This window comes from Agelaius tricolor, unplaced genomic scaffold, assembly GCF_023055355.1.
Source record: "Agelaius tricolor isolate 1412-34295 unplaced genomic scaffold, bAgeTri1.0.p SCAF_24, whole genome shotgun sequence".
NCBI lineage: Eukaryota > Metazoa > Chordata > Aves > Passeriformes > Icteridae > Agelaius > Agelaius tricolor.
The window spans coordinates 12,120,147-12,146,316 of NW_027269284.1; the positions used below are offsets into that span (position 1 = coordinate 12,120,147).

Sequence of the window (26,170 nt, forward strand, 5' to 3'; positions counted from 1 at the left end):
GGCGGGCGCCAGCGGGAGCAGCCTCTCTGCGCCACTGCCGGCCCGCCCGCCCATAGGGCCGGGGCCACCGGGGCCACCGCGCTGCGCCGGGCGCCGCCGCGGGTCCCTGGCGGCACGGGCGCTGCCTCCGCCCCGCTCTGTCCCGCCCCCGCCCGCCCTCCGCTTTTTCTGCCGGCGGCGCTGCCATCCCTCACGGCCGCACGACAGCGCCGGCCCCGCGCCTTCCCATTGGGCAGCCCCCGCGCGCCCCGCCCGCCCATTGGCTCCCGCCGCGGGCCGATGCGGCTCCGCGGGGCGCGCGCCGGGGCGCGCCGTCCCTTTAACCCCTTGCGGCCCGCGGGGCGCCCCCGCCTCCCCCGGCCGAGGAGACCCTCGAAGGGACGGTCCCTCTCCGTGGCAGAAAGCGGCGGCTTCCACCTGGAGAGCGCGGGATCGTAGTGCAGAGATGTTTTCCCCCCCGCCGCGGCTCAGCAGAGCGCTGTAGCCTGGCGCCGGGGAAAGGTTCGGTCTCGACAGGAGAAGTGGCGGGGACGGGACCAACGCCGTGATTTTTTTTTTTTTTGCGTTCCGCTGGGGAAAGGCGTCGGAACTCGCCTGTTCCGAGTCTGCCTGGGGCCGACACGCCGTGCCGGTGCGGGGCTGTACGAGCGGCGGGATGAGCGCCCAAGCCCCCGGCCGCCCGCGCTGTCGGGGTGAACGCAAATCAGCCTCGGCCGGTTTTGAAAAATGCGCTTTTCACTATTGCGTTTGTTTAAAAACATGGTCGGGTTTATGTTAAGTACGGTCTTCTGTCCATGGGGCTTATAAAGCCCGTATTAGGAAAGCAATTTCTTGCAGATTAAACTCTTTTCCCTAAACGATGCTTTCCCTAAAAGAAAACGGCCCTACACAGGAAGACTTTGGAAACTATTACACGCACGTGAATTGTATATCTGCGACTCGTTGCCAAAACAACAATCTGCCCCCAAGCACCATGCTTTTCTCTTTTTCAAATATTATTTGCTTTCTCGGAGCTAATAAAAATACCGGCAAGGATATCAAGCAGGTACACGAGAAATGAAACGCCTGCGCTTCACGAACATGGGTGTTTGGTGCTGGGTGAACGCGGCAACATGAGATAAAGCATAGAAAAAAGATACCCGCAAACCCGCTTTGCTCCATGAACTAAATTCTCGGGGTGTCACCGGGCTTCTCTACAGGCGTGTGGCCACGCCAACACCTCCCTGCTTGATCTCACCGAGATGAACGTCGGTTTGCAGTAGACTACGAAGCGACAATAATTGATTTTCAACGACTCTGGCACTAATTAAATGTTTTCAATCATAATTTTTACATCAAAAATAAATCACTAAAATAAATAATCCTACTTTCATACACAGCGCAAAGCTGGAGAGCACCTCTGTATGACTAAGCGGGAACTGTCTCTATCATTCTGAACAAACTCAGACCTTTTTAATAACCCTGCTTGGACTCACCTTTTACCTAATTTTTCCCAGGAAAGCCATCGCTTTGCCACCAAAGACTTCAGTATCACGAGACACTAAAGAAATATCTAAAGGGGAATATTTTTTAAGAGCTGGAGGTAAACGAGAAGCATCTAGAGAAGCTGCGAGAAATCTACTTACGAGAATATACGTAGGGGGACACGTAGGGCGCTAGGAAGGGTGTCCTGCACGAGTGTTTTAAAGGCTCCTTAACAGCCAAGAGATGAAGTTTGGGATGTCAGAAGAGATGAGCGGCCTCAGACGCGGGGACAGAGGAAGGGCTGGAGGTGCGGGTCGTGGGAGATGTGGTTTGGGTTGACGGCCAGAAGGGGGTTCGGGGCACGGCGGAGACGGGGAGCTCCGGCCAGGGTGTCTCTTTTGTCGGGCTCTGCTCAGGTGCGGCAGAGCGCCCGGAGAGAGGCAAAGCGGGTGGCTGCCGGGGGCCGGCGAGCGGCGGGGAGGAGAGCGAGCCTCTCCCGGTGCAGCCTCTCGCCGTGCTCCGGCACACGGAGCTCCAGCCCAGGAAGACCCTGATTTACAGAGTTTCGTGCCCAAGCTGCTAAAATACCTGCATATGGTTTACAGTGGCTGCAATTCTTTGCTAATTTGCTCAGCTCTTCCTTCCCCCCCACCTTCTTTTCTCTTTTTCTTTCTTAATTTTTTTTCCTCCTCCGCCTATTCTGCACCCTCTTTCTGTTCGGCAAACCTCTGTTTGGGGGAGGAAATGCCTGGGGAAGAGGCCGGGAGGAGCGGGGTAAGGCGCAGAGGAGCAGCGGAGGGAGGCCGGGCAGGGCCGGCGTGCCGGGGCCGGGGGCCAGCTGGGTGGTCCCGGCCCGCCCGGCCCCCAGCCCCGCCGGAGAGACGGGCAGCGGGAGGGAGGGAGAGAGGGAGGGATGGACGGATGGATGGAGGGATGGGGGAGAGCGGAGGCCCGGCTGTGCCCCGCGCTGGCCGCCCTGGCGTGGGGCTGGCCCCGCTCCCGCCGCTCTCCGCCAGGGCAGCACCGGAGGGCTCGGGCTGCCCGTTCACGGCGTGCGGGGGCACAGGGCCCCCTCCGACGGAGAAACCGGGAGCAAACTCTCATGGCTGGGAAAGGCTCGGAGTGAACATGACGGACGCAGTGGAGAGGCAGGGGATGTCTGAGGGGGGCACGATTCCCACCTTGCCTCCACCCTTGACAGAGCTCCGCACCTCCTGATCCCGCCGTCTGGGAGCGGCCACAAGCCTTAATACACACACCGTGATATACCATAACCCATAACACACTGATCCGCCGTTTCTCAGTCTTGTATTACATTTAAACGGGGAAAGACCAAATCCGCCGTGCCCACAGCTGCCTCTCCCCGCTCCCACCGGAGATCCCCGGCTGGCTGTCCCAGGCCCGGCTGGCTGTCCCGGGGCCCGGCTGGCTGTCCCGGGGCCCGGCTCGCTGTCCTGGGACCCAGCTCGCTGTCCCGGGGCCCGGCTCGATGTCCCGGGCCCGGCTCGCTGTCCCGGGCCCGGCTGGCTGTCCTGGGGCCCGGCTGGCTGTCCTGGGGCCTGCTCGCTGTCCCGGGCCCGGCTCGCTGTCCCGGGGCCCGGGTCGGTGTCCCGGGTCCCGGCTCGCTCCGCTGTTCCTCCGCTGTCCCGGGGCCGTCTCGGTGCCGCCGGTGGCCGGGCTGCCCCACCTAGAGGCGGCCAGGCCGCACTGCCCGGCCCGGGCTGCCCTCGGGGCCGCGCTCGGCGGGGACAGCGGGGCTGGGCCGAACACCCGGGTGCCAAGGCACGGCCCCGCTGCCCGGTGTGCAGTGACAAACCACCACGGGAGCGGGACAGCGGAGGGGAGCCTGCCTGGCTGCCGTGTGAGGCGGCTTTTCCCAGCCACCTGAGCCGTTCTGAGCCAGGTGAGAGGCAGCGCTCTCAAAGAAACACTGCATATGACATGTGGGGTGATGAAATGGGGAAAGATATGTTCTGCTTATAAAAGCCTTTTTAGCACATGTGAAAACACAAGGAAAGGTGGCTGCAAAACCTTAAAGAAGCCTTTGTAAAGAGCACAGATTTCTCCATAATATATAACGTTGTATAAAAAGACCCAGATGATCCCTGGCTGGGAGTACAGTGCACTGGGAAAAGGAAACGTTAGAGCTTTTCCTTCAGGGTAGGATTTGCCCAGTATGGGAAAATAATTAGTGGTGTAATCTCCATGTGCCAGTTTTGGGGCAGAGCCAAGCTAGCACAGCACCACTTCTGCCTTCCAAGCTCTTCTCAGCTCTGAGGCAGGCCAAGGAGCTTCATGGCCAGGGGCTACCACACACTGCAGCCCTCTTGTAGCACCTCCCAGAGCCTGCATGGTGGTATGGTGGTAGCTATTACTTTTGCCATACCTTATTAGAGGTTATTTTTTTCTGGACACAAGCTGTCTCCCAAACTAGTTTTCCTCCCAATATACTCAGGGCAATGCAAATCCTTGCTGAGTCTCCTGCTGGGTCTTTCAGGGACTTAGATGGAAGATGGCAGTGGTACAAACAGTGCTTCCTTCTGTAAGGAATTTGAATCCCTTGTTGGTAATGGGGAAGATTTCTTTCATGGCTTTTACCTCAGCTGTGCTGCTCTCTGACTGTGCAACAAAGATATCCTGGACAATTTGCTGGTTTTGCAGGAAAATCTTATGTCATCTGCTTTTGAACAGGCTTTGACTCTATTTCTTGAATCATAACAATTTATTTCCAACAAATGTAAATGTAACTACACAGTAGGTGACAGCTGTACATCTCTAAACCACTCTCCTGTCAAGGTTTCTCCATGTATTTCATGAGGGATCTCATATAAGTGACTGCTGCAACACTCAGTCTTCAAATTGCTTTGTGCAGTTGACATCAGGATCCTGTGTTGTTGCTGAGATGTCAACTGTAGGATGCTCCAGACTTGAGTGAGAGAAGGATTTACCTTCCACAATTAAGAAAAAAATATGAATGATTTTTATAATTCATCTGAATTTGTGCAAATATAATGCTGACAATGAGAACTTTATTCTCACTAATGTGACAACCTTTTAACAAATTAGCTCAGTAGGTTTTAATAGCTGCTTTACAATCCCTTTCATTCCTTATATGGGGAAAAGCCCATGTCCTTTAGGGCTGGGAGGCTCAAACAAAAACACTTCTACAAGAGTTTACAACAAAGCTGAAAAGAATGCTTGAATTTTGCTGGTTGCATATATACAGGGACACAATTTCTCCCAGTTTTATTGCTCAGAGATGCTCTTTCTGGGAAAACCAACCCAAATCTCCCTCTTGTTGCTTCACCTTTACACTAACAAGTGAAGCCTTGGCATGCAGAGTACCAAGCATGAAAATAAACCCACCAACATTTCATTTCACTGCGTGGCAGTTTCTCCTGAATTATTCCTCCTTGCAAGACCTTGAAAAGGAAAACACATGCAGGCTGTCTAACCACATCATGCTCTCAGGAAGGAGTGCAGCTGCATGGTTGTGTCTGATGCTTAAAGCCAGGAGACAACAAGTTCTGTACACACTGAGAGCCCTGTCCCACAACAGCCTCCAGGCACCACCAGCTTTTGAAATATTTTTGAATTCTCTTTGACTGTCTCCTTATTTCTATGCTAGGTTTCCTCCTAAAGACATAAATGGCTATATATTCCTTATTTTCTGATGTACTTACCTGTAGGATAGCAATACAACCTGGATAAGATTAGCTTGCTTTACTAACAAAAACCAAATCAGCATATGCAAATGGCCAGGTTCTTCTCACTATCATTAAATAAAGCTTTTGCAGACCCTGTATTTAGCTTTTAATCTGTTTTACTTGCAGTCCCTGATAGAAAAATTGAAGTAGAAATGTCATGTATGAGTCAGTCTTCCATACAGTATATTTACTTGCTCTGAATTTTCCCCTATTATTTAGTAGAACATTTTAATGACTATCTACCATATTACAGTATATGCATTTGCTGTGTGCAAGTCTTTAGGCTTTTAAGAACACTCTTAGCACAGATTAATCATTTGATGTTTATTTGGTACAACATCATATGAAGTCCAGGTTTCCTTTACCACTGCTCTTCCACCTATATAGAAATAATAACCTTTCCTACTTTTTGTTTGAAGTAGTTGAGCTCACTTTTCACATATGATGGACTAATTTGGTAACTAAATCAATGGCTGCATTGGGGTATTTAACATTTAAATATTTTTATTGCTTTTGATGCTTAGGCAAATCAAATGAGCCTCTCAGGATACTGGCACTGTTTACATTTCTGAAGTGATTTGCCTCTTTGTCTAGGAGTCACCTCTTTATTGATAGCAATTCAGTAGAAATTTTATATTAATGTTTCTATCTCTTTATTATTCATATGAGGAATAGACACCCACCAATGGTAAAATCTGGGAGCGTTTGGGACTTATAAATTTTCACAGATCACTGGTTGCTCAAGATTTTCAGATTTTGAGATCAAGGACTTGCTTGTTTCACATCCTTCTCCCACTGAATAGGAAGCCTGAACTGTGGAGATGGGATGTGGCATTTCTGTGTGTTTTGGGCACTCTCCTGCATGCAGTGCTGGCTGTTGGGATGCTGCTTTGAGGAGCAGACCTGACTCAGGAGCTCCTCTACTGACTCAAGTGTCTCAAACATGGTTTGCTGTGGAGATGAGAGTTGTGGAATATCCATCCTATTTTGGACCCAGGCCTGTGTGATTGCCTTCCTGTGCTGGAAGGTCAGTCAGAGGTGCCAGAGCAGCAGGAGCTGCACCCAGTGTTGGGTGTGGTGCCAGGAGTGCCCAGCAGAGAAGGAAGCTGGGCAGTTTAGACCAAGATTCTCACTCCATGTGAGGGAGGCACCCCAGCCTCCTTGGGAGCACTGTGACCCCTCTGGGAGGGAATTCCCCAGCTCTGCCTTCAGCTCTGCCTGCTGTGTGATGGGGCTCCCTGCCTGCAGCTGCCTTGCAAGCTCACAGTGCTGGCCTTGCCCAGTGACCTGGGGTGGAGCAGCCAAGCCAAGCAGTTTGAGCATGGAGAGCTGGGATCCAGGGTTGGGTTTATGGAGTTAGGGCAATTAGCAGGTTCACTGTGTGAGTTGTTTCCACTGGCAATGAGTTTGTATGTACAGTGACTGTACATTTCATCTGAACACAGTTTTACATTAAATCACTAATTCTTTTGGCTTGCTCAGTGAGAATCCAAATACTTACATGAACTTCACAACTAAATTAGCGACTTTCTTTTGTTCAGTACACCTGCAGATTTAATTGGCTGCCTGAAAATTACAAACCAAAAAATCAAACATGACACAAGTTGTCTCCAGGCAATACAGGTATTGTTCTAATTTTCTAAGTATTTCTTAAAGGAAAGAGACTTTGGGCATGTCAGTTGTGGATGACTACAAATAAGCACCCTGTCTTCTCCTTTGTACCCTACCCATTACATGACCAAGTGTAAATGAGAAAGTTGGAAAAGCATCCAGTACTAAAGGGTTCCTATGACTTAGTGGAAAACTTTTGTGATGGGAGATGGACAGAAATGTAGGTGGACAAAACATCAGTTATGGATTCCTTGGAAAACCAAGAAAATCCTTTTATTTCTCCAGGTTTTTCACAACTAAAGAATGCAGAAATATGCCTGCAAGTGAAATGGAGTAGATGAGTGCTGTCTGGAAGGAATGTTTCCAAGATGGCAAACTGTGATATCCTGCACTATGGATGAGGTTATTTTTGGCAGGACAAATGAGAGCTTTCTGCTCTCCCTGCTTTGGGAGGAGGGTAGTCTGTGGTGTGACCTTCTGGTACTTTATAGTATCATCTGTATTTTACGAGGGCTGATTAACAACCCCATGCTTTTATCCATGTTCTCTTAGGTTTCCAACCCTGCACAGGACCAAAGTAAACTGCTGCCTGTAGGAAGCATTAAAACACAAGCTTTGGTAAAAATGTTGCTATCAACTCTCCTTTCATATCTCTGGAGGACTTCAGATGTGTCTATATTTCTTTCACACACTGTACACTTTGTGCAACACCTCTCGAAGACTGTTCTGCACCAGATATGGTCCCTCATCAGGAAACACAACTCAATAAAATGAGTTGTTATGCTTTATAGCTCCAAAAAAAAGGTGTCTGCAGTATAGTCTTCTGCAAAATAAGCAACAAAGCTGTTGTAGTCCCAGATTTTTGTGCTGCTGTGATGACTTGGTCTGGCTGTCTGAGCTGTCCAAACACAGATGGTATGTATGTCTCTGGATCAGTCATGGATATCCATACCTCTGACTTTACCCATAGTCATCATGCAGGGAACAAAAATCTCCCATGGGCAAAGGACCTTTATGTACAATAATATTTCTTTCACAGGGTTTAATTTATCTATTTTAGTGTGTCTTTGACATCTAACTGTAACAAACCTCTGCAAGAATAAGACCTGAATGCTGACCCTGAATCCCTCTGAGCTGTTGGCAGGCTCTGGAAGAGTAGCAGTGTGCTGGAGGGAAGAGTGGACATCCTGCAGTCTGTGGAGGATATGGAAGAAATTCCACCTTCCAACCCCAAATGCCTCACTCCTTGGCCTGCATGTATCCAGGTGCACCCTACAGCTCCTGGGGCTGCTTTCCTCATGGTGACTTCAGAAGCAGGCCCGGGCAGCTCTGGTACCTGCTTTGGTATAAGGTAACAGCTGCTTTTACAGAGGATATAGTAAATGTCAGAACACCTGGATAATGAGATAGTGAGATCCTTTCAGTGAGGAGGAGGCAAGCCCAGCAGCTGTGGAGCTGAAAAGACAAATCAGTGTCATGGCAGGGATCTGTGAATTGTTTTGTTCCAATAGCCCCAGCCCTTTGGACATGGTATGTGATAGTGGTGCTTGTGATCATTACAGTGCCACACTCTTACATTCAATAAACTGCTTTTCAGAAAGTGTTGATTCTGAGACTCGTGATAAGGCCAACTTACAAATATAATGGGTTGCTACAGGCTGTAGCTTGCTTAGATACATATCCCTTGTCATGTGCCCCAGCATCTGGGCCCCAGCTGGCAGAAAAATCCCCTGTGCATTTTCTCCAAGAGCCAGAGACTGTTCAATAATTTCCTTGAAGAACAGGTTTTATTTTCCCAACTTCTGGGTCAGCTGTTTTTTGATGTTGAGTCTGTCCCAGTTCTTGTTTTCTGCATCCTGGCAGCTAAAAGATGATTCCAGTCACATCAGAGTTAACTGAAAGAAATGAGGAATAAGGATGGCTAAGGAAAAGGGGATTATGATTGCTTACTTGATATTTACACAACTTCCCTCATCATATTGACTCACAGAAGCTAGTACAAATAAGGTAAAGGCCCCCCAGGTAAGGGCTAACCTGGGTCAATGTCAGTACCTCTATGTACTTTTTCACCCACTAAAGTTCTTGGTCATGCCAAGAAGATTGAGACGAGGGAAGAATGGAGCTGAAGAAAGGATTTTTTAGGAAATAAGAGGAGGACAAGGGCAAAGGGAGAGGTTACATTATATGTGATTCAAGGGTGTGCAAGAAACTGATGAGGACAAGGGAAAAGGAAAGGAAAAGAACAAGCAGAAAGCTAAGGAGAATGAGGTCTGAGGGGGATCCTGTGGGAGAATTCAAGGGCTGGGATGGGAACAAATGGACATTTCAGTGAAAGACAGGTCAAATGAGAAATGAGGATGGTGGGAATTAGTCTGGAAAAGTGCTAGGAAGAGTGGGCTAGGAAATGAGAGAAATGAGAAGGACCTAAATGAGGAAACAGAACGGAATGGAATGGATGGCTTCTATTAAACCACCAAATCTAACTCATTACACTTGAGAAAAAAAAATGTTAAATGAATTGTTCCTGAAGAAGTTTGATGTGCCTATAAAGATAGACCCACATTACATGGAATTTAATATTGCATCTGGAAACAAAACACTTGGTGGGTTTGGGCTTGTGCGTGGTGTGCTGCACAGCCTCTCATGGATGCAGAGTTGAAGAACGCTGTTTCTCCTCAAAGGGGTGAATCCTGCTGAGCAGCAGCCCAGGAGGAGCTGGTGGGTGGGTGGCTCAGGATACACAGGAGTGGTGGCGCAGGAGCACAGCATCCCAGCCCTGCCTTGCTCCTCTCTCGAGCCCTTGTGGGCCCTGTCTAAGCCGCCCCGGGCTCTGGGTTCCAGCGGCAGCAGCGGGATCCAGCCTGTGCCTGCCTGTGCGCCCTGCCCGCCGCTTACCTGGCAGGCACCCGTTGCCATCTAGTGGCTATTGTAGGACTCTCCGTGCCTGGAAAACAGTTTTTTTCCTACCGAATTACAACCCAGCAACTGCTTTTCTAGAGAAGATTTGCACAATGTGTCCCCACGAGCTCCTGAGTGACTTGTTCAGAAGCACAGGAGTGATGCTTGAAGTGGAGAATGAGCGTCCCTTTCTGAGCACCCAGAGTCTGGCCTTGCTTTGCAACAAGACAGGTTATTCTCCTGCCTTCTAGGTGGGTGTTTTACAGAAGGAGGAGGCTGGGAAAATCTCAAAAGCAGCTGAACGAGACCTCAGCCCTGCTGGGCTGGCTCCCTTACTGACAAATGGGAGCTCAGCAGCACCAGGATCTTCACCTCTCACTTTTGATGATTCTGGCCAGATTTTTGGAATAGGCTGGAAGCTTTTTGTCAGTATATTTTAGTATTTTCACCCAGCTAGATCCCAACTGGACCAAGACAAAATACTCTAGCTGTTGGGCCAGCACAGAGCAAATATTTGTCCAATGGGTATGTTGAACTGGCTCCAGACCATTCCTCTGCCCTGGTCCCTGAGAATTGAGGACATGGTGCAGAGGGACAGTTTAAGACTGATGCCCTTGAGTGAAAACTAAAGTAATTGGATTCCTTTTCATTTCAGAGCTGCCAGTCACTTTCCATTGTTTTTCCCCTGAAGAAAAGAGATGATAAAAGCTGAGAAAATTTGAGAAAGGTGGGAAAAGAGGGAGAGGAGTGAAGGAATGAGATCTATGAATCATGCCCTCTATTCACTGGTGTCTTTGAACAATCCGGCTATCTCAAGAGATCAAGTGGAAAAGTCTTAAGGAAAGAATTAGGAGAATTTGGAAAAGTGGAGTACCTCCCTTGCCCATTGTACTACTTCCTTGAAAGGGAGACCACTATGAAGGAATGGAAGAATTTTCCTTCTCTGTCTCATAGAGTGCCTCAATACAGAGCATCCCCACATCCTTTACTGTGGTAGCATCTACTTGGCTTTGTGTTCACTTGTGGTGGATTATTCAGTTTTGGGTTATTGCCACTGTGGTGTATAAACATCACAGCAAATAATAACCAATTTTACTTTAAGTACTTATCACTTACACACTGAGCCTATTGCTGTTTTCAGAAGAATAACTTCCCCAATTCTAGAAATACAACAAAACTCTGTGAACATTCATCATGAGGTGATAATGGTAACTGGACACTATTTTGCTCATGCAAGAAAAATGAAGCTCACAATATGTCTGTGGCAGTAAAGCTTTGTGCATGTGTTACACAGCACAGCTGCCTTTCTTCTTTCTTGGATGCACTTGAAGAGGATCCTTGAGTCTGCTAGCTCCAGGCTGAGACAAACCAAGGTATTCCTGCAAAGTATGACTGCAGGGCAAAATCTGAAGCTGTTGTATGAAATCCCCCCCACCATAGATGCTTTATAATGAAAACAACTCCCAACCTTTTATTTATTTTTTAATGCATAACTCTGTCCTATTTATATGTTTATTTCAAAACAGAAGAGACATTTGCTTTATGCTTCTGCCTAAATTGAGAAATTGAGGGCTTCATGCTGTTCTGCTTTTTTTTATTTCCTCAGTGGAAAAGTGGGAAGGAAAATATATCAGCCACTGAAAGCTGAGAACAAATACAGCTTTAATTTTTGAAAACAGAAAAGATCAAGTAAAATGCAGTTCTTAAGGGATAGAACCCCACTGTAAAGAGATATGGTCATACAGGGAATAAAAGGCAAAAGGCAAAAATTGCAACAGAGAATTTCAGGCTAGAAAAAAATTCTTTACATCTAAAATTCTTTAATCATGAGCAAGGGTTGGGTGACATGGGGGTGGGGTGTGTTTTGCCATCACTGGGTGTCTGTGGGATCTGGTCAGACATCACACACTTGGGACAACCTGGAGCAAACTGCCCAGTGGACCAGCCAGGCTTTTCCTCCCCCCTGAGAGTGGCTGTCCTGTGGCTGACTTCCAGAGGTGTTGGTGCCAAACCTTCATAAAGAATTGGACCAACTTCTCAGAGCCTCCAGCCCCTCTCTGGTGGTCTGGTTCCACCCAGCACTGTTGGCAGCAGGGTGTGGAAAGGGCACCACCTCCAGGGCCTCCCTGGGCTCTGTGGCCCTTCTTGCTCATATCTGGTGGATCCTCTTCTCCACTTTCATGCCAGTTGCTGTCCCCAGACCCTCTTCTGATCCAGAAAAGGAGGTGGCATCTTGCTGGGAATGGATGACTACCATTTTGCTTTGATTAGGGCTTCCCCAAGAGGATATTTCCTGTCATTGAGGGCCACATAAAGTTCTAAGTTCAAAATTAGTTGAAAGAAGTTTTATCATAAGTTTTATTTTTCTTTTTAAAGTGGCCTTATATTGCCTATTTACTTAGCATGAAAAATCCTGAACAAATAGAGTTAAATAAGCACTATATTACTGAGCAATCCTTAACTCTTGTTTATATAAAAGGAGCAGAGTGAACCTATCATTGTCTGAAAGAAAAGTCACATTCCAAATCTCTGCTTGCTTTGGGCACCAAAGCAGGAATGACTATTTAATTTTAACATTTTCAAGTTTATATACTGGAACTGATGCTGGAGTATCATGAATGTGATCACAGAGCATTTTTCTTTCATGTATTCCTCTTTATTCATTCATTTTAATGTATGTTGACTCATATAAATCATCGCACAGCATGTGTGACATGTTACAATGAAATCTAGAAAAGAAAAAGACATCATTGGAGGGCTGAGTTCTCCAGCTGACAGTAGGACTGATAGCTTTGATACTGCTCTGTTATTCATTCTCAGTTACATCCTCAGTACACGTACAGAGGTACAGCCAGTGCCTGTGCTGTCCAGCTGTGTGATCAGCAAAGGAGCTGTGTTTAAAAACCTGGCTCAATTTTGGTCTATTTGTGTGGTTTGTGAGGGTCCAAATTATTCTGAAATATTTTATAGAGCTTTTTCTACTTTAGCTTTATTCCCACCAGCTAGTTAAGCTGGATAAGAGCTGCACTTTGTGTATGGCTCAGCTGGAGCCACATGAAAGCATTGCCCTTCCACAAGGAAAAGCCCAAAATGGAGCTCACCAGGACTGCAGCAGGTACCCGATCTCCAGACTGAACTCACAGAAAGATTTATGTTTCTCCAGTGGAAAGCATAGATATTTTCAGTGTATTTGGTGACATCAGGGACCAGGGCTCTGCAACAGCTTTCCTACACTTCAGGGGACCTGAGCTTGCTGATATGTGATATTGATGGTGAGGGTAGATACACACACCTTTCAATTGTCAGTATAATTTGTTGTCAACCCTAAACAAATACACGAAATAAAAAATATCATCCTTGGTGATGCATAATCTGTCCTTCTTTCAAGAAGCCTCTTTGTTTTGTCACTAGAAAGGATGAAGCCCACAAATTACCTCACTGTTCACTTATACACCAGTTATTGATAGAGAGGTACCATAAATGACATAAATGGGAGAGCTAATGGTGCACCTGGATGATGAACGTAAGGGCACTCAGATCCATGGTACAATGGGAAGGTGATTTCACAGCCCCTCTCTGCCTCATGGACATCTTTGTGCAGGCAGCAGGATTTGCCCAGTTTCTTCAGCAGCTGGTTTAATAAAACAATCACATTAAAAATTTATCTGCAGTTTTGTTTCATAGAGGTAATTTCAAGCTCCCTGATCCAGCGGTCTGTGACTGTACAACTCAACATTGGCATGGAGAAAGGCACTGGCAAAGGGGCAGAAAAGGGAAGGTGAAAAGTGTCTTGCAGTCACAGCCTGACCATGCAACCCCACCCCTCTGACAGACAGTGCCAAAAATCTATTCGTGCCCTACTACGTTACGGCCATTTCAAATCATATTTTCATTCCCCGGTTGTTTGGCAAGAGTGTTATGTTCCTAGCTTTAAATACAGCTATCCAGGGACTCCCAGCAAGACATTTATTTTTATTATGTTTTTCTTTTGGACTTTATTCACAAAGCCAGCAAGGATAACTAAAAAGCTGAGATTTGAAAGAGGAGGCGGGTTTAAATGAGAAATACCCTTTCAAGGAATTTTGGTGAAACATCTTGAAACAGAGATTAGAATGGAGATAGAATTTCCTTGGTGTTTAAACTTTCATGTTTTAGTAGAGAAAAACCCACCTTGTTTGAAACAAGCCCCAGATTTTTGAGGAGCTGATGGAAGTAATGAAGTGTGACATACATAGCTGGGACAAGGAATATTCTGGAAGAGCAAACTCAGTATCTTTAAGAAGTTGCCAAGACCTGCAGAAGGCTGACATGGGCAATTTCCTCCAAACTGAAGCTACAAGCAAATGAAATAGATGGAAGGTTCTTGAAATTGAAGGTCTGAGTCTTTTGAGCTCTATACAAAATGAATGAGCAGGCAATTATGAGGATACCGGAGTTATCAAGAGTTTGGAGTAGGTGTATGCTGTATGAATGTGCAGTCACCTTTGTCAGGATGGTTCCATTAAACCTTAAAACAAAATTTTACTGGGAAGAGAATGAAAATGCACCAGTTATTTTCACTTTTTACAATATGAACAGGTACAGCTTCAAGGAAATCAAATGCTGCTTTGAAAGGATCTGTAAAGGCACTCAGTGCATCTCAGATTCAGAGTAGCAACTCTCTTCAGACCAGTGATGCTGAGCGTTGCAGAGATACCACCACCTCTTCCAAAAGCAAGGCAGTACCAAAAGTCTGTGGTGGCAAATGATCTTTTCCTAATGCAGAACATGATACAGGAATCAGGCCACTTTTAGGTGTAGACACCCAAGCTGGTGTTGGATTTGCTTCACAGTGGACATCTGCTGATTGTCACTACAACCAGGAGCACCTGCTGCTCTTGGTTGCCAAATGTTATGGGACATTTTTTTACTGAGTTTCTGGAGAGATTAAAGCAGCTCAGAACCTTATGCAGCCTCTGAGGGATTGGGGCCAGAGATTGTTCTGTATAGGATAGTCTTGGAACATTGGTTGGGAGAGAAGAGTAGATGTGTATTTGGGATGGATGTCACAGATTAACCCAGCCTCCCTCAAGAGAGAAGTAGATGTGTTACTAGAGAAGCTGTTGGAATAGAAAACTGAGGCACTCAGAGATCTGCCAACATCAGCAAAACCTTGCCCCAGCTGCTGAGTGCACCTACTGACTTTGGATCAGGCTCTAGAGGGAAATTTCACCAGTTGCAAGACTTAAAAGCTTTGCCAGACCCCACCTAAAAATGAAAACTGCAAACTTGTAACTGGTGACCCTCTAGCTTGTTTTAAAATCCACCAAAAAAAAAAATTAGTGTGATTTAAAATCTATATAGTACATAAAACATAGTATTTCAAGTTAAAGAGAGTTAAGAGGTATAAATAGCCTTTAAGTAGAATGCATCAGAAATATGAAGAGATCCTGAGAACAAGCTAACAGTCAGCTGGTAACACAGGCAGCTGAGGTATGGCAAGCAAGATTAAGGTCCTTTTCTGTAAAACTCTGGGAGGAGTTGAACTCAGTCTTCCACCAGCACATCTCTGCACACTCAGTATTATAATATTCAGAGAAATGAAGTTGTCCCAAGAGAAGGAACTGGAAGAACAAACAGCCACTAAAACATAAAAACCAGCCAAGTGGTTTAGAAATTGACTGGGATTGAAGCCTAGCCATGTTACTGCACCAAAAAGCCCTGAGCAAATCTCACCACAAAACACTTTCAGGACATTCTGTTTCATCACAGTAGAGGACAGTATTTTTCTCCTGACCTCTCTAAATTTGCATGGGCTAGGAAAATGTCACTGCTTTATACATATGTCAAGATTCAAGCTGGAGTACAAACCTCACTTCTGAAGATGAGTGTGTGTGACTGTTGCAAAAGATAGTCTTCCTCCCTTCCTCCCTCTCCCACTTTGCAACTGTCTTTGATAGGCAGTATGATTTGTTCCAAGATGAAAACCAGGTGAGAATTGCAGGAAGAACTGTCACATAATGAGATAAAATTCTAAAGTACCTCCAGAGGTGCTTGTATTGTAATTGTGGATTCTGCAAAGCCAAAGAGTGCAAACACTTCTAGCTCTTCCTGCTGATGTATAAACCCTTTAGACCTGCTTGTCTTACACTGGCAATACTTAGATACTGTGTCAGCAATAAATCCAGTCAGAATCATCCACATAACCAGTGTCAGACTTACTGTGCCCGACTCTTCTCTCTACTACTCGGCCTTAACGTGACTCCTGCTGCATACAGCCAAGGAAAACAGATTCTTCTTCCCCTCCCTGTCGTGCTCAGAAGGGCTCTGGGAGATAGAAGGTACGAAAGAACTGGAAGTTGTGAACATTCAATCATAGAACCACAAAGGCTGGAAAAGATCTCCAAGATCATGGAGCCCAACCCTTGATCAAATGCCACTCTGTGAACTCAGCCACACCACAGTGCCACGTCCAGTCACTCCTGATCAGTTCCAGGGACAGTGACTCCACCACCTCTCTGGACAGCCTGTTCCAAGGCTTAACTGCCCTTTCAGTGAAGAAACCTTTCCTTATGGCCAACCTGAACCTCTCCAGTTTTGCTTAACTACAGCAGACCAGTACTGTTCCTGTAAAGTGCAATAGTAATTTAGATGACACTTTGAAATTACTAAGCAAAAAAAAATTGGGAAAAAATTCCCAAGAGGGATTGACAGTGATGTGGCCTAGCAAAAATGTCTATTTAGTTGACAAGAAAGGTGGCAGCAAGTGAAATTTGCATAAGCTGAAAGTCTGTGGAATTGGCAGTTTTTCCCCTCTCTTTATGTAAAAGTGGCTGTCCTGCAGAAAGGTAATTCCTTTAATGCTTTCATATTACAGAGTAACTTAATCAATGATCAAAGATACATTCCATACACAAGATGTTCCCAGATGTTATTCCTAAACGTTATCCATCACTAGGGGAAAGGACAGTAGGCCACCTTTTAGGAGCTTAGCTTTGAGAGACTGACACTGATCTTCAGAGCTGTTTATCTACTGAGATATCAGACAACAGCCAGTCAAAAGGATCTATCAGAGCTTTGTCAATCATTATAATCCTTCAGAAGAGCTCTGTCTGTGAAAGAGGCAAATATGAACTGTCCTGGAGCAGGACAGGTACTACCAGCAGAGAGAATAAATGATAATAATGTCCAGTGCAGTGGCAAGGCTTCCTTAGGAGCCCCCTGAGCAATGTCACTACTGAATCCAGGTGTAAGGAAACAAACGGAAAGGTGCAGGCAAGGACTCCAAATCCCACCAAAAGTCTGGAAAGCACCCATGGAAAAACAAGCAGTTTAGCCTTACAGAACAAAGGCTGAGACTAAATATACAACCTTGGTCTATGCATACTGCAGGGGGCAAAGGAAAAAAAATGGAAAAAAGGAAAGATTCAACTTATCCTACAACTCTGCATAAACATCAGTGTTAGTAACATAGAGGAAAGGAATGTATCAATCAGTATGCTAACAAGGCATGTATTAATATGGCAGCAGAGTTAAGGTAGAAAGCAAAAGTAATTAATTTTCAGAGCTAAGGTATTTTCTTCTTTCAGACTAATTTACTTAAAAAAGTATTATGTGAGCACTTTTATAGTGTCCTAAGGTAGGCAAACAGACTTTCCCTACTGTTTATGTATCTAACATGTAAGCACCTGTGAACATTTTTTAAAGACACTAACCAGGTAAAGTTTATAGACATGACTCCAACCAGACACATGTGTAAAGACAAGTTCCCCAGTAAAACAATTAAAGGAAAATAAAATATGGCAACTCAGATTTTTGGCAAACATTTTATATTTTTATACAAAAATCTCAGTAAGAAACCTAGCAGAATATCTGACCGAAACATCTGCCTTACAACAAGTTCAAAAAAAAAAAAAAAAAACCTCACAAAAAAAAGAGAAATAAAGAAAAAAAAAGTAAAATTCCAACCCCCAAAATATTTTTAATTATAAACCAGAATATCAACAAAACACTTAAAATAATCTCAGATTGTTTGGCAATTCATCACATCATAACAAGAGACACATTTGATCATAAGAAAAGTTTAACTTTATATACAACTTCACTTGAACATTTGCTCTTACCAGAGTTAATATACATTAAAAAAAGATTCTGGCAATAATACCAGCTTCTATTTTTAATACCTGTGTATAAAATGTAACATAAAATGCTGAAGCTCTATAGTTAGGAGAAGTGACATTTGATTTCAATGGGTCCCTCTTTGTTGAAAAAGATAAATACTGAAAGAACACGTGTTTAGTTGCAAAATAAAACTTTCATTTTAGGGTGGTATTGGTTGACTGTGAATAAATCTAACCTAGTACTATTTATTTCTTGAAGTTGGTAGTAAATTTCCAAGTGAAAATATAATCTAGTAAGATTACATTTTAAATGCTGTACTTTGCCACAAATGTGAACAGAAAGGAGCCAAGTCCCTTTCACTATGCTTAACTACTTTAATGCATGCGAGAAAAATATTTTACCAACTGTCTGAGCATATTTTAGAGAACTTCAGATTTTAGACAGCCCTGGGGGAGCGGAGGGGAAGTTTCCTACTGACATCTGCATAGAATGTAAAATATATAATTAAAAAACCCTAAGATATATACTAAAGTTTACAGACCAATGCTTTCCGTATAATAAATAAAATGTCCATCATTGATCAGATTCATACACAGAGTAAAATACAACCTATTTTTACAAGTTTATGTACAAAATATTAGTAGGCACATGGGTGCCTTATGGGCTGGAAGCATCTGCATTAGCATGTCACATTGGGAAACTCCAACTTTCCAAGTCAGTGATAAAATATATAACTACTTTGTTTTTCATTCAGATACAAAGTAAACTTATTTTTCATCTGAAATAAATGTACATAATATTCTGTATAAACAATAGTTTATAAAGCTGTTTAAAATGTAACTTAAAAGTACTGCATTGTTTAACTTAGACCTCTGAAACAAGCACGTGCAAATCCCTTTGCTTTAAAAAAAATAGAAGCACAGATGTTTGCTTTCCTTTTGACTCTTCCAAGAACAGTACTGGCTGGTAAAGATTATCGCTTCGCTTTCTTTAGTGGTGTCTCCTCTGCCTTCTGCTGGCCTTTCCTCCGTACCACTGTTGGGCTGTCCTCCCTTTTACGCTTGGCAGACTGCATCTTTAACCTGAAAAACATAATCATTATTTCCACAATGAAGAGTGCTCAGGCATAATTCTATTCAGAGCTGAACTAAACTGTCCATCTCTGATATATTATTATATAAAAGCTTACTGCTAAAACCCACTTCTTAATAAGATATGGAGTACTAATTCTTTATGTTGGAAAGTGCTCCACATGTACAATTTGGGGCTAGGATTCTACTTCTTCCTTCTCTTTCTCTGGAAAGATTTGCGGATTTATAACAGGACATAATGGACTTGATTGCCCTGTCCCCTGTCTCACAAAGAATAGCAGCAGCAGTGTCTCAAGCCCAGCATACAAAAGAGGAAGTAAAGGGCAGACTTCACATACCCTGTGCATTCACACCCATCTATATGCTCACCATATTCCAGCTGTAACTAACTGTAAATGGGCTTAAACTCTTGGCCATTCATAACCACACAAAATAATGGAGCTGAGGTGTACTGTGACAGTCATCAGTGCACAGTGCACAAGTTCTCCAGGTTCAGCCTGAAGACACTGACACATTTCAGAAAGGATGACAGCTACACTTGTTTGGCATACAACACATTTTACAGGTAAACTACAAGATGCAGAGCAACTGTGCATCACATTTGTTACTTATTCCCCTGGGATTCTGCACTATGATCTCAGCTTTACAAATTAAAAAGTATTACAGGAAAGGAGGGAAATATATTCAAAACTTGGTATAAAGGCTCTCAGTTTCTCCTCTTTTTATCAGCTGATCTTAGATCTTTGAAGCATTAGAATCACATCATCATATTTAGCTTTAACCTGAACCACCGATGCTCTTACCCCCCATCCAGGAAAGAATCACAGCTGAAGTTAAAATACTACATAAACAGCATTTTCAGATTCTCCCAAGAGGTTTCCAAGGATATAAGAAAAAAATCTAGTCTTCCAAATGTCAAATAAAGGAAGAAAAAGAAAAAATGTAAACAGAAGAAAATCCTTTAAAAGCTTTTATAATTCACATGAGAACAGAACAAAACTAGTCTGCTGCTCAGAATTTGAAGCAGTATGTTACATATAAGGAAAGGATCACTGTACTGGCTTCCAGAACAAATCCTCAAAGTGAATTCAACTTTAATACTTACTGTGTCAATGGAGGAGATTTATTAATTTTTGTATCACTTGGATATCTTTTTTTAGCTGCTAGTTTCTGTCGTTTTCTAGGAGAAACTGAACTTGGACTGCTGCCTTTAGAAGTTGCACGTGTGGTTGGCTTGCTGGCCTTTTTTCTGTAACACATAAGAATGATGAATTTATATATAACAAAATACTTTTACCAAGTCAATTTCTTCTTGCATTCCAAGTGCAGATAATCATGACTGCACAGTATTTGCAACAAGTAAATCAAAGTTGCCAAAAGAAACAGTGAGAAGACCATATTTGCCTGCTTCAAGACACACTGCGAAGCCAAGCTTGGTATTTTTGTATCAAATGTAGAATCAAAGATTGCTTTACTGACAATATTTGGTATTTACAAAGAAAACCAAAACCAAACCAATCCATTCCAAATCTTGCAATAATTTTTGTACATAAGTGTCTATCTTTAAAAGAACATACTATAGTCTGAATTCACTCATGTAAGCCTTGGTATCCACGAGTTCAGAAACCTGAAAAACTGGTTATTGGTGATTAATTTCATAGCTTAGAAAACAGGTGACTTAAGTCAGAGAAATCCAGCAATGCTGAATATGAAGAAGCATCCTCTTCTACAGACTTATTCCCAGATGCTATTTATAAATTGCATACTGTACGCAGCACCTTAAGGTAGAAATACTTTGTTGCAATCAGAGTCAGAAAGGTAGCACTGGAAATCTGAGACACAACCCCAAATTTATAAAAAATATTGATGTTTCCACAAGCAAGCAGAATAAACCCACAAATACTTAAACCTTTATTACCATTTTAGAGTTAACAATTATGTGAGACTAAAGAAGTCCCTGTGGCTTTACCAAAACTGTTGTTTACTAAGTGGTAGTGGTAAACCTTCACAGTTTTTATGTAAATGAAGACTCACGTAACTACTTACAGATTCAGTTCTGAAATTATCAGTTCCAGAGCACTGTGGCAACTGTGCTTCAAGTACTGCCCATAGGCTAACACATAATATATACAATAAAACATAATATCCTTAAGAGGGAAGTAGATACAGTCAATTGAAAGTAATTCCACCACCAACATAAAAAAAAATGCCTGGACTCCAATTCTCTTCTAAAAGACAGCAACACACATCAAAACTTCCCAAAGCTGCTATGCTTCATTGTTTCCACAATAAGATCAAGAGGATGAGCTCTGCTAGAATTCAGTATGCCTGCAAAAAGGCAGACTGGTGTTAAGGCAGATGAAGAACAGCTTCCTGAAAACAGAACTCTTGCTACCCACACTTGTCTTGCACAGCAAGATTGCTTTCCAAGCTTGAAGATCACCATACTAGAAATAAAGTCCTCCAGTACTGCAGATTCATGTATTTAACTTGGAATGTACTTAAAGAAATAGACAGGGATTAATTATATTTTCACCTTGTTCCAACACCAAATACCAAAAGGTGAATTGTACAGTCAGCTCTGATGTCCCATTTTACCCATCAGAATCAAGTGTCCTTAGACTTAAATTCTGAGATATCACTAGGAAGAGTGGCAATAGGATCAATTCTTACCTTGTTACATATTCAAGTATGCCTTTTGAGACCCTAACAATTTCCCTTAACCTTACCTTTTGTCTCTTCATTCCTTGAAGAGTGGTACTAGAATTATAATGAAAAATATTTGGGAAGCTCTTATCAATTTAAAATAAACAAAGAGAAAAAGGCAAAAAGAGGAAGTCACAACTCTTCCCTGCAACAAACCCCACAACTACCAAAAACGAGGTAAAAAAAAGCTTGTTATTGGAGTGTCCACACAGTTACCTTTGAGCCTCTAATCTTGTGGCTGATCTAGTTGTGGCCCCAGAATGTGTGTCATCATCTTCCTCACCATCCTCTTCCTCACCTTCCTCTTGCTCTTTTAGCTCATCTTCAGAAGACGTCAATTTCCGACGTTTCTTCTCTGGCTCCAGTGTTTCTGTCCATTTAAAATTTAACACATATGCTATAATTTTCCAAAAGGCCTCCAAAAGGATATGAACACTTAATTTAGAAAAGGTATTCTAGTCACAAGTCCCATTTTCAGTAAGTAATTTTCCATTTCCTTCATATTTCAACATTTTTAATTCACACTTGTTTGACTTAATCTTGCTAACACATTCACCACAGTTTACTTACACAGCTCATAGCCAGAATTCATAGAAAATTCATGAGGCTTTATAGAAGCATCTGGGATGTAGCAATTCTGACATGAGATTACAGCAATTTACACATATTTACATAATATTTACACTAGCTGTAACTCAATGATTTTTCCTCAAGAAAGGAAAATTGAATAAAGCTTATCTTGTTGCTATTAGTAAACAGAAAGGCACAGCAGTATTTTCTTATCCTGTTAGGAGCAGCACAGCCTCTCATGCTTTTTTACCCGTTTCCTCTGATTGAACCAGAGAGCGCCTGGGCTTTCTTCCCCTTTTACGCACAACCAGTTCTGCTTTCTCAGCTTCATCTTCCTGAAAAGACAAAATGGAACCATGCAAGTCAAGAACTATTTACTTTACACAGAAGACAGACATTTCTCATCATATACTGCTTGTAAATTTACAAATCACACTTACATTTGTTGTTTCTTTCTTATTAGATATGTCTGTACCTAAAAAGAAAGGAAAGAACAAAACTTGATCCTGAACTTCAAATCTTTTACCAATCAATTTAAAGGGGAGTTCTTTCATACTCTCTCAACTTTGTATAAACATCACAGTTGCCCTAAAAACATTTCAAGTCTCTTTCTAATTTAGAAAATAGCTTTCTTGTACTTTTTTACATACAGAGATTGGGACAATGATTAAATTGTTAAATACTAAGGCTTAATATGACTGACCATATTTATTGCTTTGTTGCATATGCTGTTTTGTTTTAATGGAAAAGCAGAAGATACTTTCCCCTTTAACTACTGTCAACCAATCACAGAATCACAGAAAAATTTGGCTTAGAAGGAGCCTCTGGAGGTCACCTTGTCCAATCTCCTGTTCAAAGCATGGCTAAATTAATTAATCTAATCTTGCACAAGATCTTGTTCAGTCCAATTTTCAAAGTCTCCAAGAACATGGTTCCTTCAGGTGATTTGTTCTAGTGCTTAACTGTGCTCATACCAAGATGACTAAGATGAAGCTCAAAAAGACACTATTTAAAATTTTTCTAGTATGCGAATTACATGACTTCCTCTGTTGAAATACTTCTTACTTCCAACTCAGTAATTTTTACAGGCTAGCCTATACATATTAAAACAGATTTTTAACTCTACATCCCATGTCTCAACTTGGCTTCTCTCCATGGTTACTACTTTTACCCTAACTCTGTGATGAGAGTGATTATTTTACAAAGCTTTTGAACTCTGTCAAATGGAATTATCTCCAACACTGCAAGGATAAAAATCCTTAGCAATAAAAAAGAGAAACCTAAATAAAAGCAAGCTTTTATATATTTTACCCCCTGCCATAAAAACTGCTGTCTAATTTCTAAAAGCTAAATAACAGAGGACACAAACTCTAAACCCCTCACCAATTAGACTGAGAAAACAAACAAAAGAATGACAATGCCAAGGATCTAAAATAGATCTCAAAGAGCAGAAACATATTCTAAAACTCACAAGCTTTTTGGCACTCCTTTGTAAGGTTATGGGGAAAAACTTTTATACAAATGCAAATGAAGTAAACAGAAATATAGTTAAGTGTTTAAAAATAAGTGAAATAAAGCATTGGACTGTCCACTGTATTAAGCTTTACACACAACATAAGCACATACATAATACAATCAGCATGTATTAGTTCTATTGTGTTCAAAAGAGATACTTCATAATTCTGGTTCACTTTGGCAAATCTGTAGCAAAGGGGTTTTTGACTGAAAAATAATCCCATGTAGGTCCATGATATGCCTTTAACAGATAACCCTCTGTAAGATACCAAAATGTAGCATTTTGCCTGAAGATAAGTATAAAAATATTAAGACATAGTATCTAAAATCATACTAATTGTAGAGCAGCAACTGTTGATTAGTGCTAAGTAATTAGTTTCAAGTTCAGTGTTAGTGTTATGGGAGGATGATACTTTCAGAAAACATGTGTCTCTTAATTGCATGTGCTGTAGTGACCAAAAATAAAACTCTGCATCCCACTCCACATGTGCTTCTGTCCCTACTGCAAATCCTTATGCAGAACACCCAGAAAGTACCAGAGTAAGTGAACTGCACAGAGGGATTCAACTTGGCTTCCTTTTCACCACCAGGGGTTCTCAACCCCTTTATGCCCATGAATGCTAATACAGGATGAAAAATTTAACAGCACATTCCCCTTTATATACTCCTCTGAACATTGCTGTGATACCAACAGCCTGTTACCAGGAAAACAGAAATGTTACATAACACACAAACTTTAAGTACACAGTCAGGTGTCTGCTTTTGAATAAAAAGCAAAGCAGAATGCACTTTTATTTCATTTTCACATTCTTGTCTGTTCTCTTGGCAGTTCACAGAAGTCAAGTACCACACAATGAGCTAACCCTCCAGAGACAATTCTGAAGCATATGGATTAAAGCTGACATTTTAACAAATGTGGAGAAAAAAGGAAACAGCCCATATGTTCAGTGCAGCCAGATTAGTCTATCTGTAGAAACCTAAGCTTTTGGGAACTCCAGAAGACTTGTTTTGAAGGTTTGGTTTCTCAGATTTTCTGCATGTTTGTTTGCATTTGTTTGCAAACCATTTTAATCTACTTTTCAGTTCACCTGCTTCTTAAAATGGCTTTTTAAAGTTTTTTTATGAATGGCCTTTATCGCTGGCAAGGGGGGCTATTTACAGACACGAACGAGACGGTGCTGCTGCAGAAAGCACCTCGAGCTGTTTTATTTTTCAGCATCAGTCTCATTACATGATTATGACAATGGGAAGATGCCAGCAGCTCACATTCCAGGTAGCAAACTAAAAAACTTAATGTTACAAGTTACTTTATAAGCTTTTTGACCAATCACACAAAGCAAAAGCATATTGACAGTAGTTCTATCCAAACATCATTAGCACACGTACCTTTGGTTAAAACAATGCTTGCTTATTTCGAACACAAGACCTACTTGTAAGCCTTAAAACACAACACACAGAGCTCCATTATTAAGCTTTAACCTTCCTAATATCTTGCTAGATAAATTTTCTGTAGCTTAGAGATCTATTCAGACAAGCGTTAATACACAGGCCATAATTAAAAAAACACATTTAAACAACCAGTGCAGTTCAGACTCTATACACAAGAGAAATTAGAAAAGGGAAATAGAAAGGAATTTCACTTAATTGTATTTTAGTTTGAAGCACTTAAAATACATTTTTTGAGTTAAGCTAAACAACCGTGTTCCAAAGATCTTACAGCAGTTGTAAAAGAGAAAGAAATATCCCCTCAAGATACCCCTAAGATCTTTAGATACACATCCACAGATACAACAATTAACTGAATAAAATGTGAAATGTAATGTAGTAAGTGTGATGGGTAGTCACTGTATGAAAGAAAACATGCAGAAATGGAAAGCAATCACTAAGAGCCAGTCTGATGGGGCACCTACCTTCCTCTGAAGCTCTGCCATGTACCTAGCCTATTCAATCATTTGGTATATTCTGCAATGCATTATTCAGCACTGAGCAGTGCTGCTGCATCTTTGAACTAAGTTCTTATCAAGCTGCTCTTTTTTGGAACTAAAAACTTGGTAGCAGTTAGGGCCAAGTCTTCTCTTCATCTCTTTCTTCAGATGCTTTCATTCATGAATAACACTGACTGCCAGAGATGGTGTCAGGATGAAGAAGGACCCATGTGAGTTTTGTGAAAACCCTCTTCCATTTCTTCCATCTTTTGTTTTATATGTTGAGGCAGGTATAATTTGCTTACCTGTTTGAGGTGTTTTCCCTCTACTTGCAGAGGTAGGAGACTGCAGCTGAAATTAAAAAAGTGGGTTTTTTAATTTATAAAAAATCAGGAAAATTCAGCATTGCATTACATTATCACAGAAACTTGCTAACATTCAATGTAGAATGGATCTGTAAGTCTAGAAAACATGAACATTAATGAGCACACAAAGTTTGTACTGTAGTTTAAGAGTAGGATGCATTTTTCCATTTTGATAAATAACAAACAAATCAGCCCATAAACAAATCACAGCACTTTCA

At 42.6% G+C, this 26,170-nt stretch overlaps 1 protein-coding gene across 3 annotated transcripts in view; it reads right to left on the reverse strand.

Moving 5' to 3' along the window:
* Positions 1-17,469: 17,469 nt before the first annotated feature.
* Positions 17,470-26,170, reverse strand: part of BOD1L1 (biorientation of chromosomes in cell division 1 like 1) — a 37,081-nt gene continuing 28,380 nt past the window's right edge. For 2 of the 3 annotated variants that reach the window (XM_071447347.1, XM_071447346.1), the window contains 6 exons: positions 25,893-25,938; positions 22,588-22,622; positions 22,398-22,482; positions 21,794-21,947; positions 19,977-20,120; positions 17,470-18,862 (listed from right to left, as the gene is read on the reverse strand). In XM_071447347.1, the coding sequence (XP_071303448.1) occupies positions 18,754-18,862; positions 19,977-20,120; positions 21,794-21,947; positions 22,398-22,482; positions 22,588-22,622; positions 25,893-25,938 (573 nt within the window). In that variant the 3' untranslated portion in view covers positions 17,470-18,753. Of the gene's footprint in view, positions 18,863-19,976; positions 20,121-21,793; positions 21,948-22,397; positions 22,483-22,587; positions 22,623-25,892; positions 25,939-26,170 lie in introns of those variants that run through there. The other variant, XR_011682297.1, reaches the window with a different exon arrangement.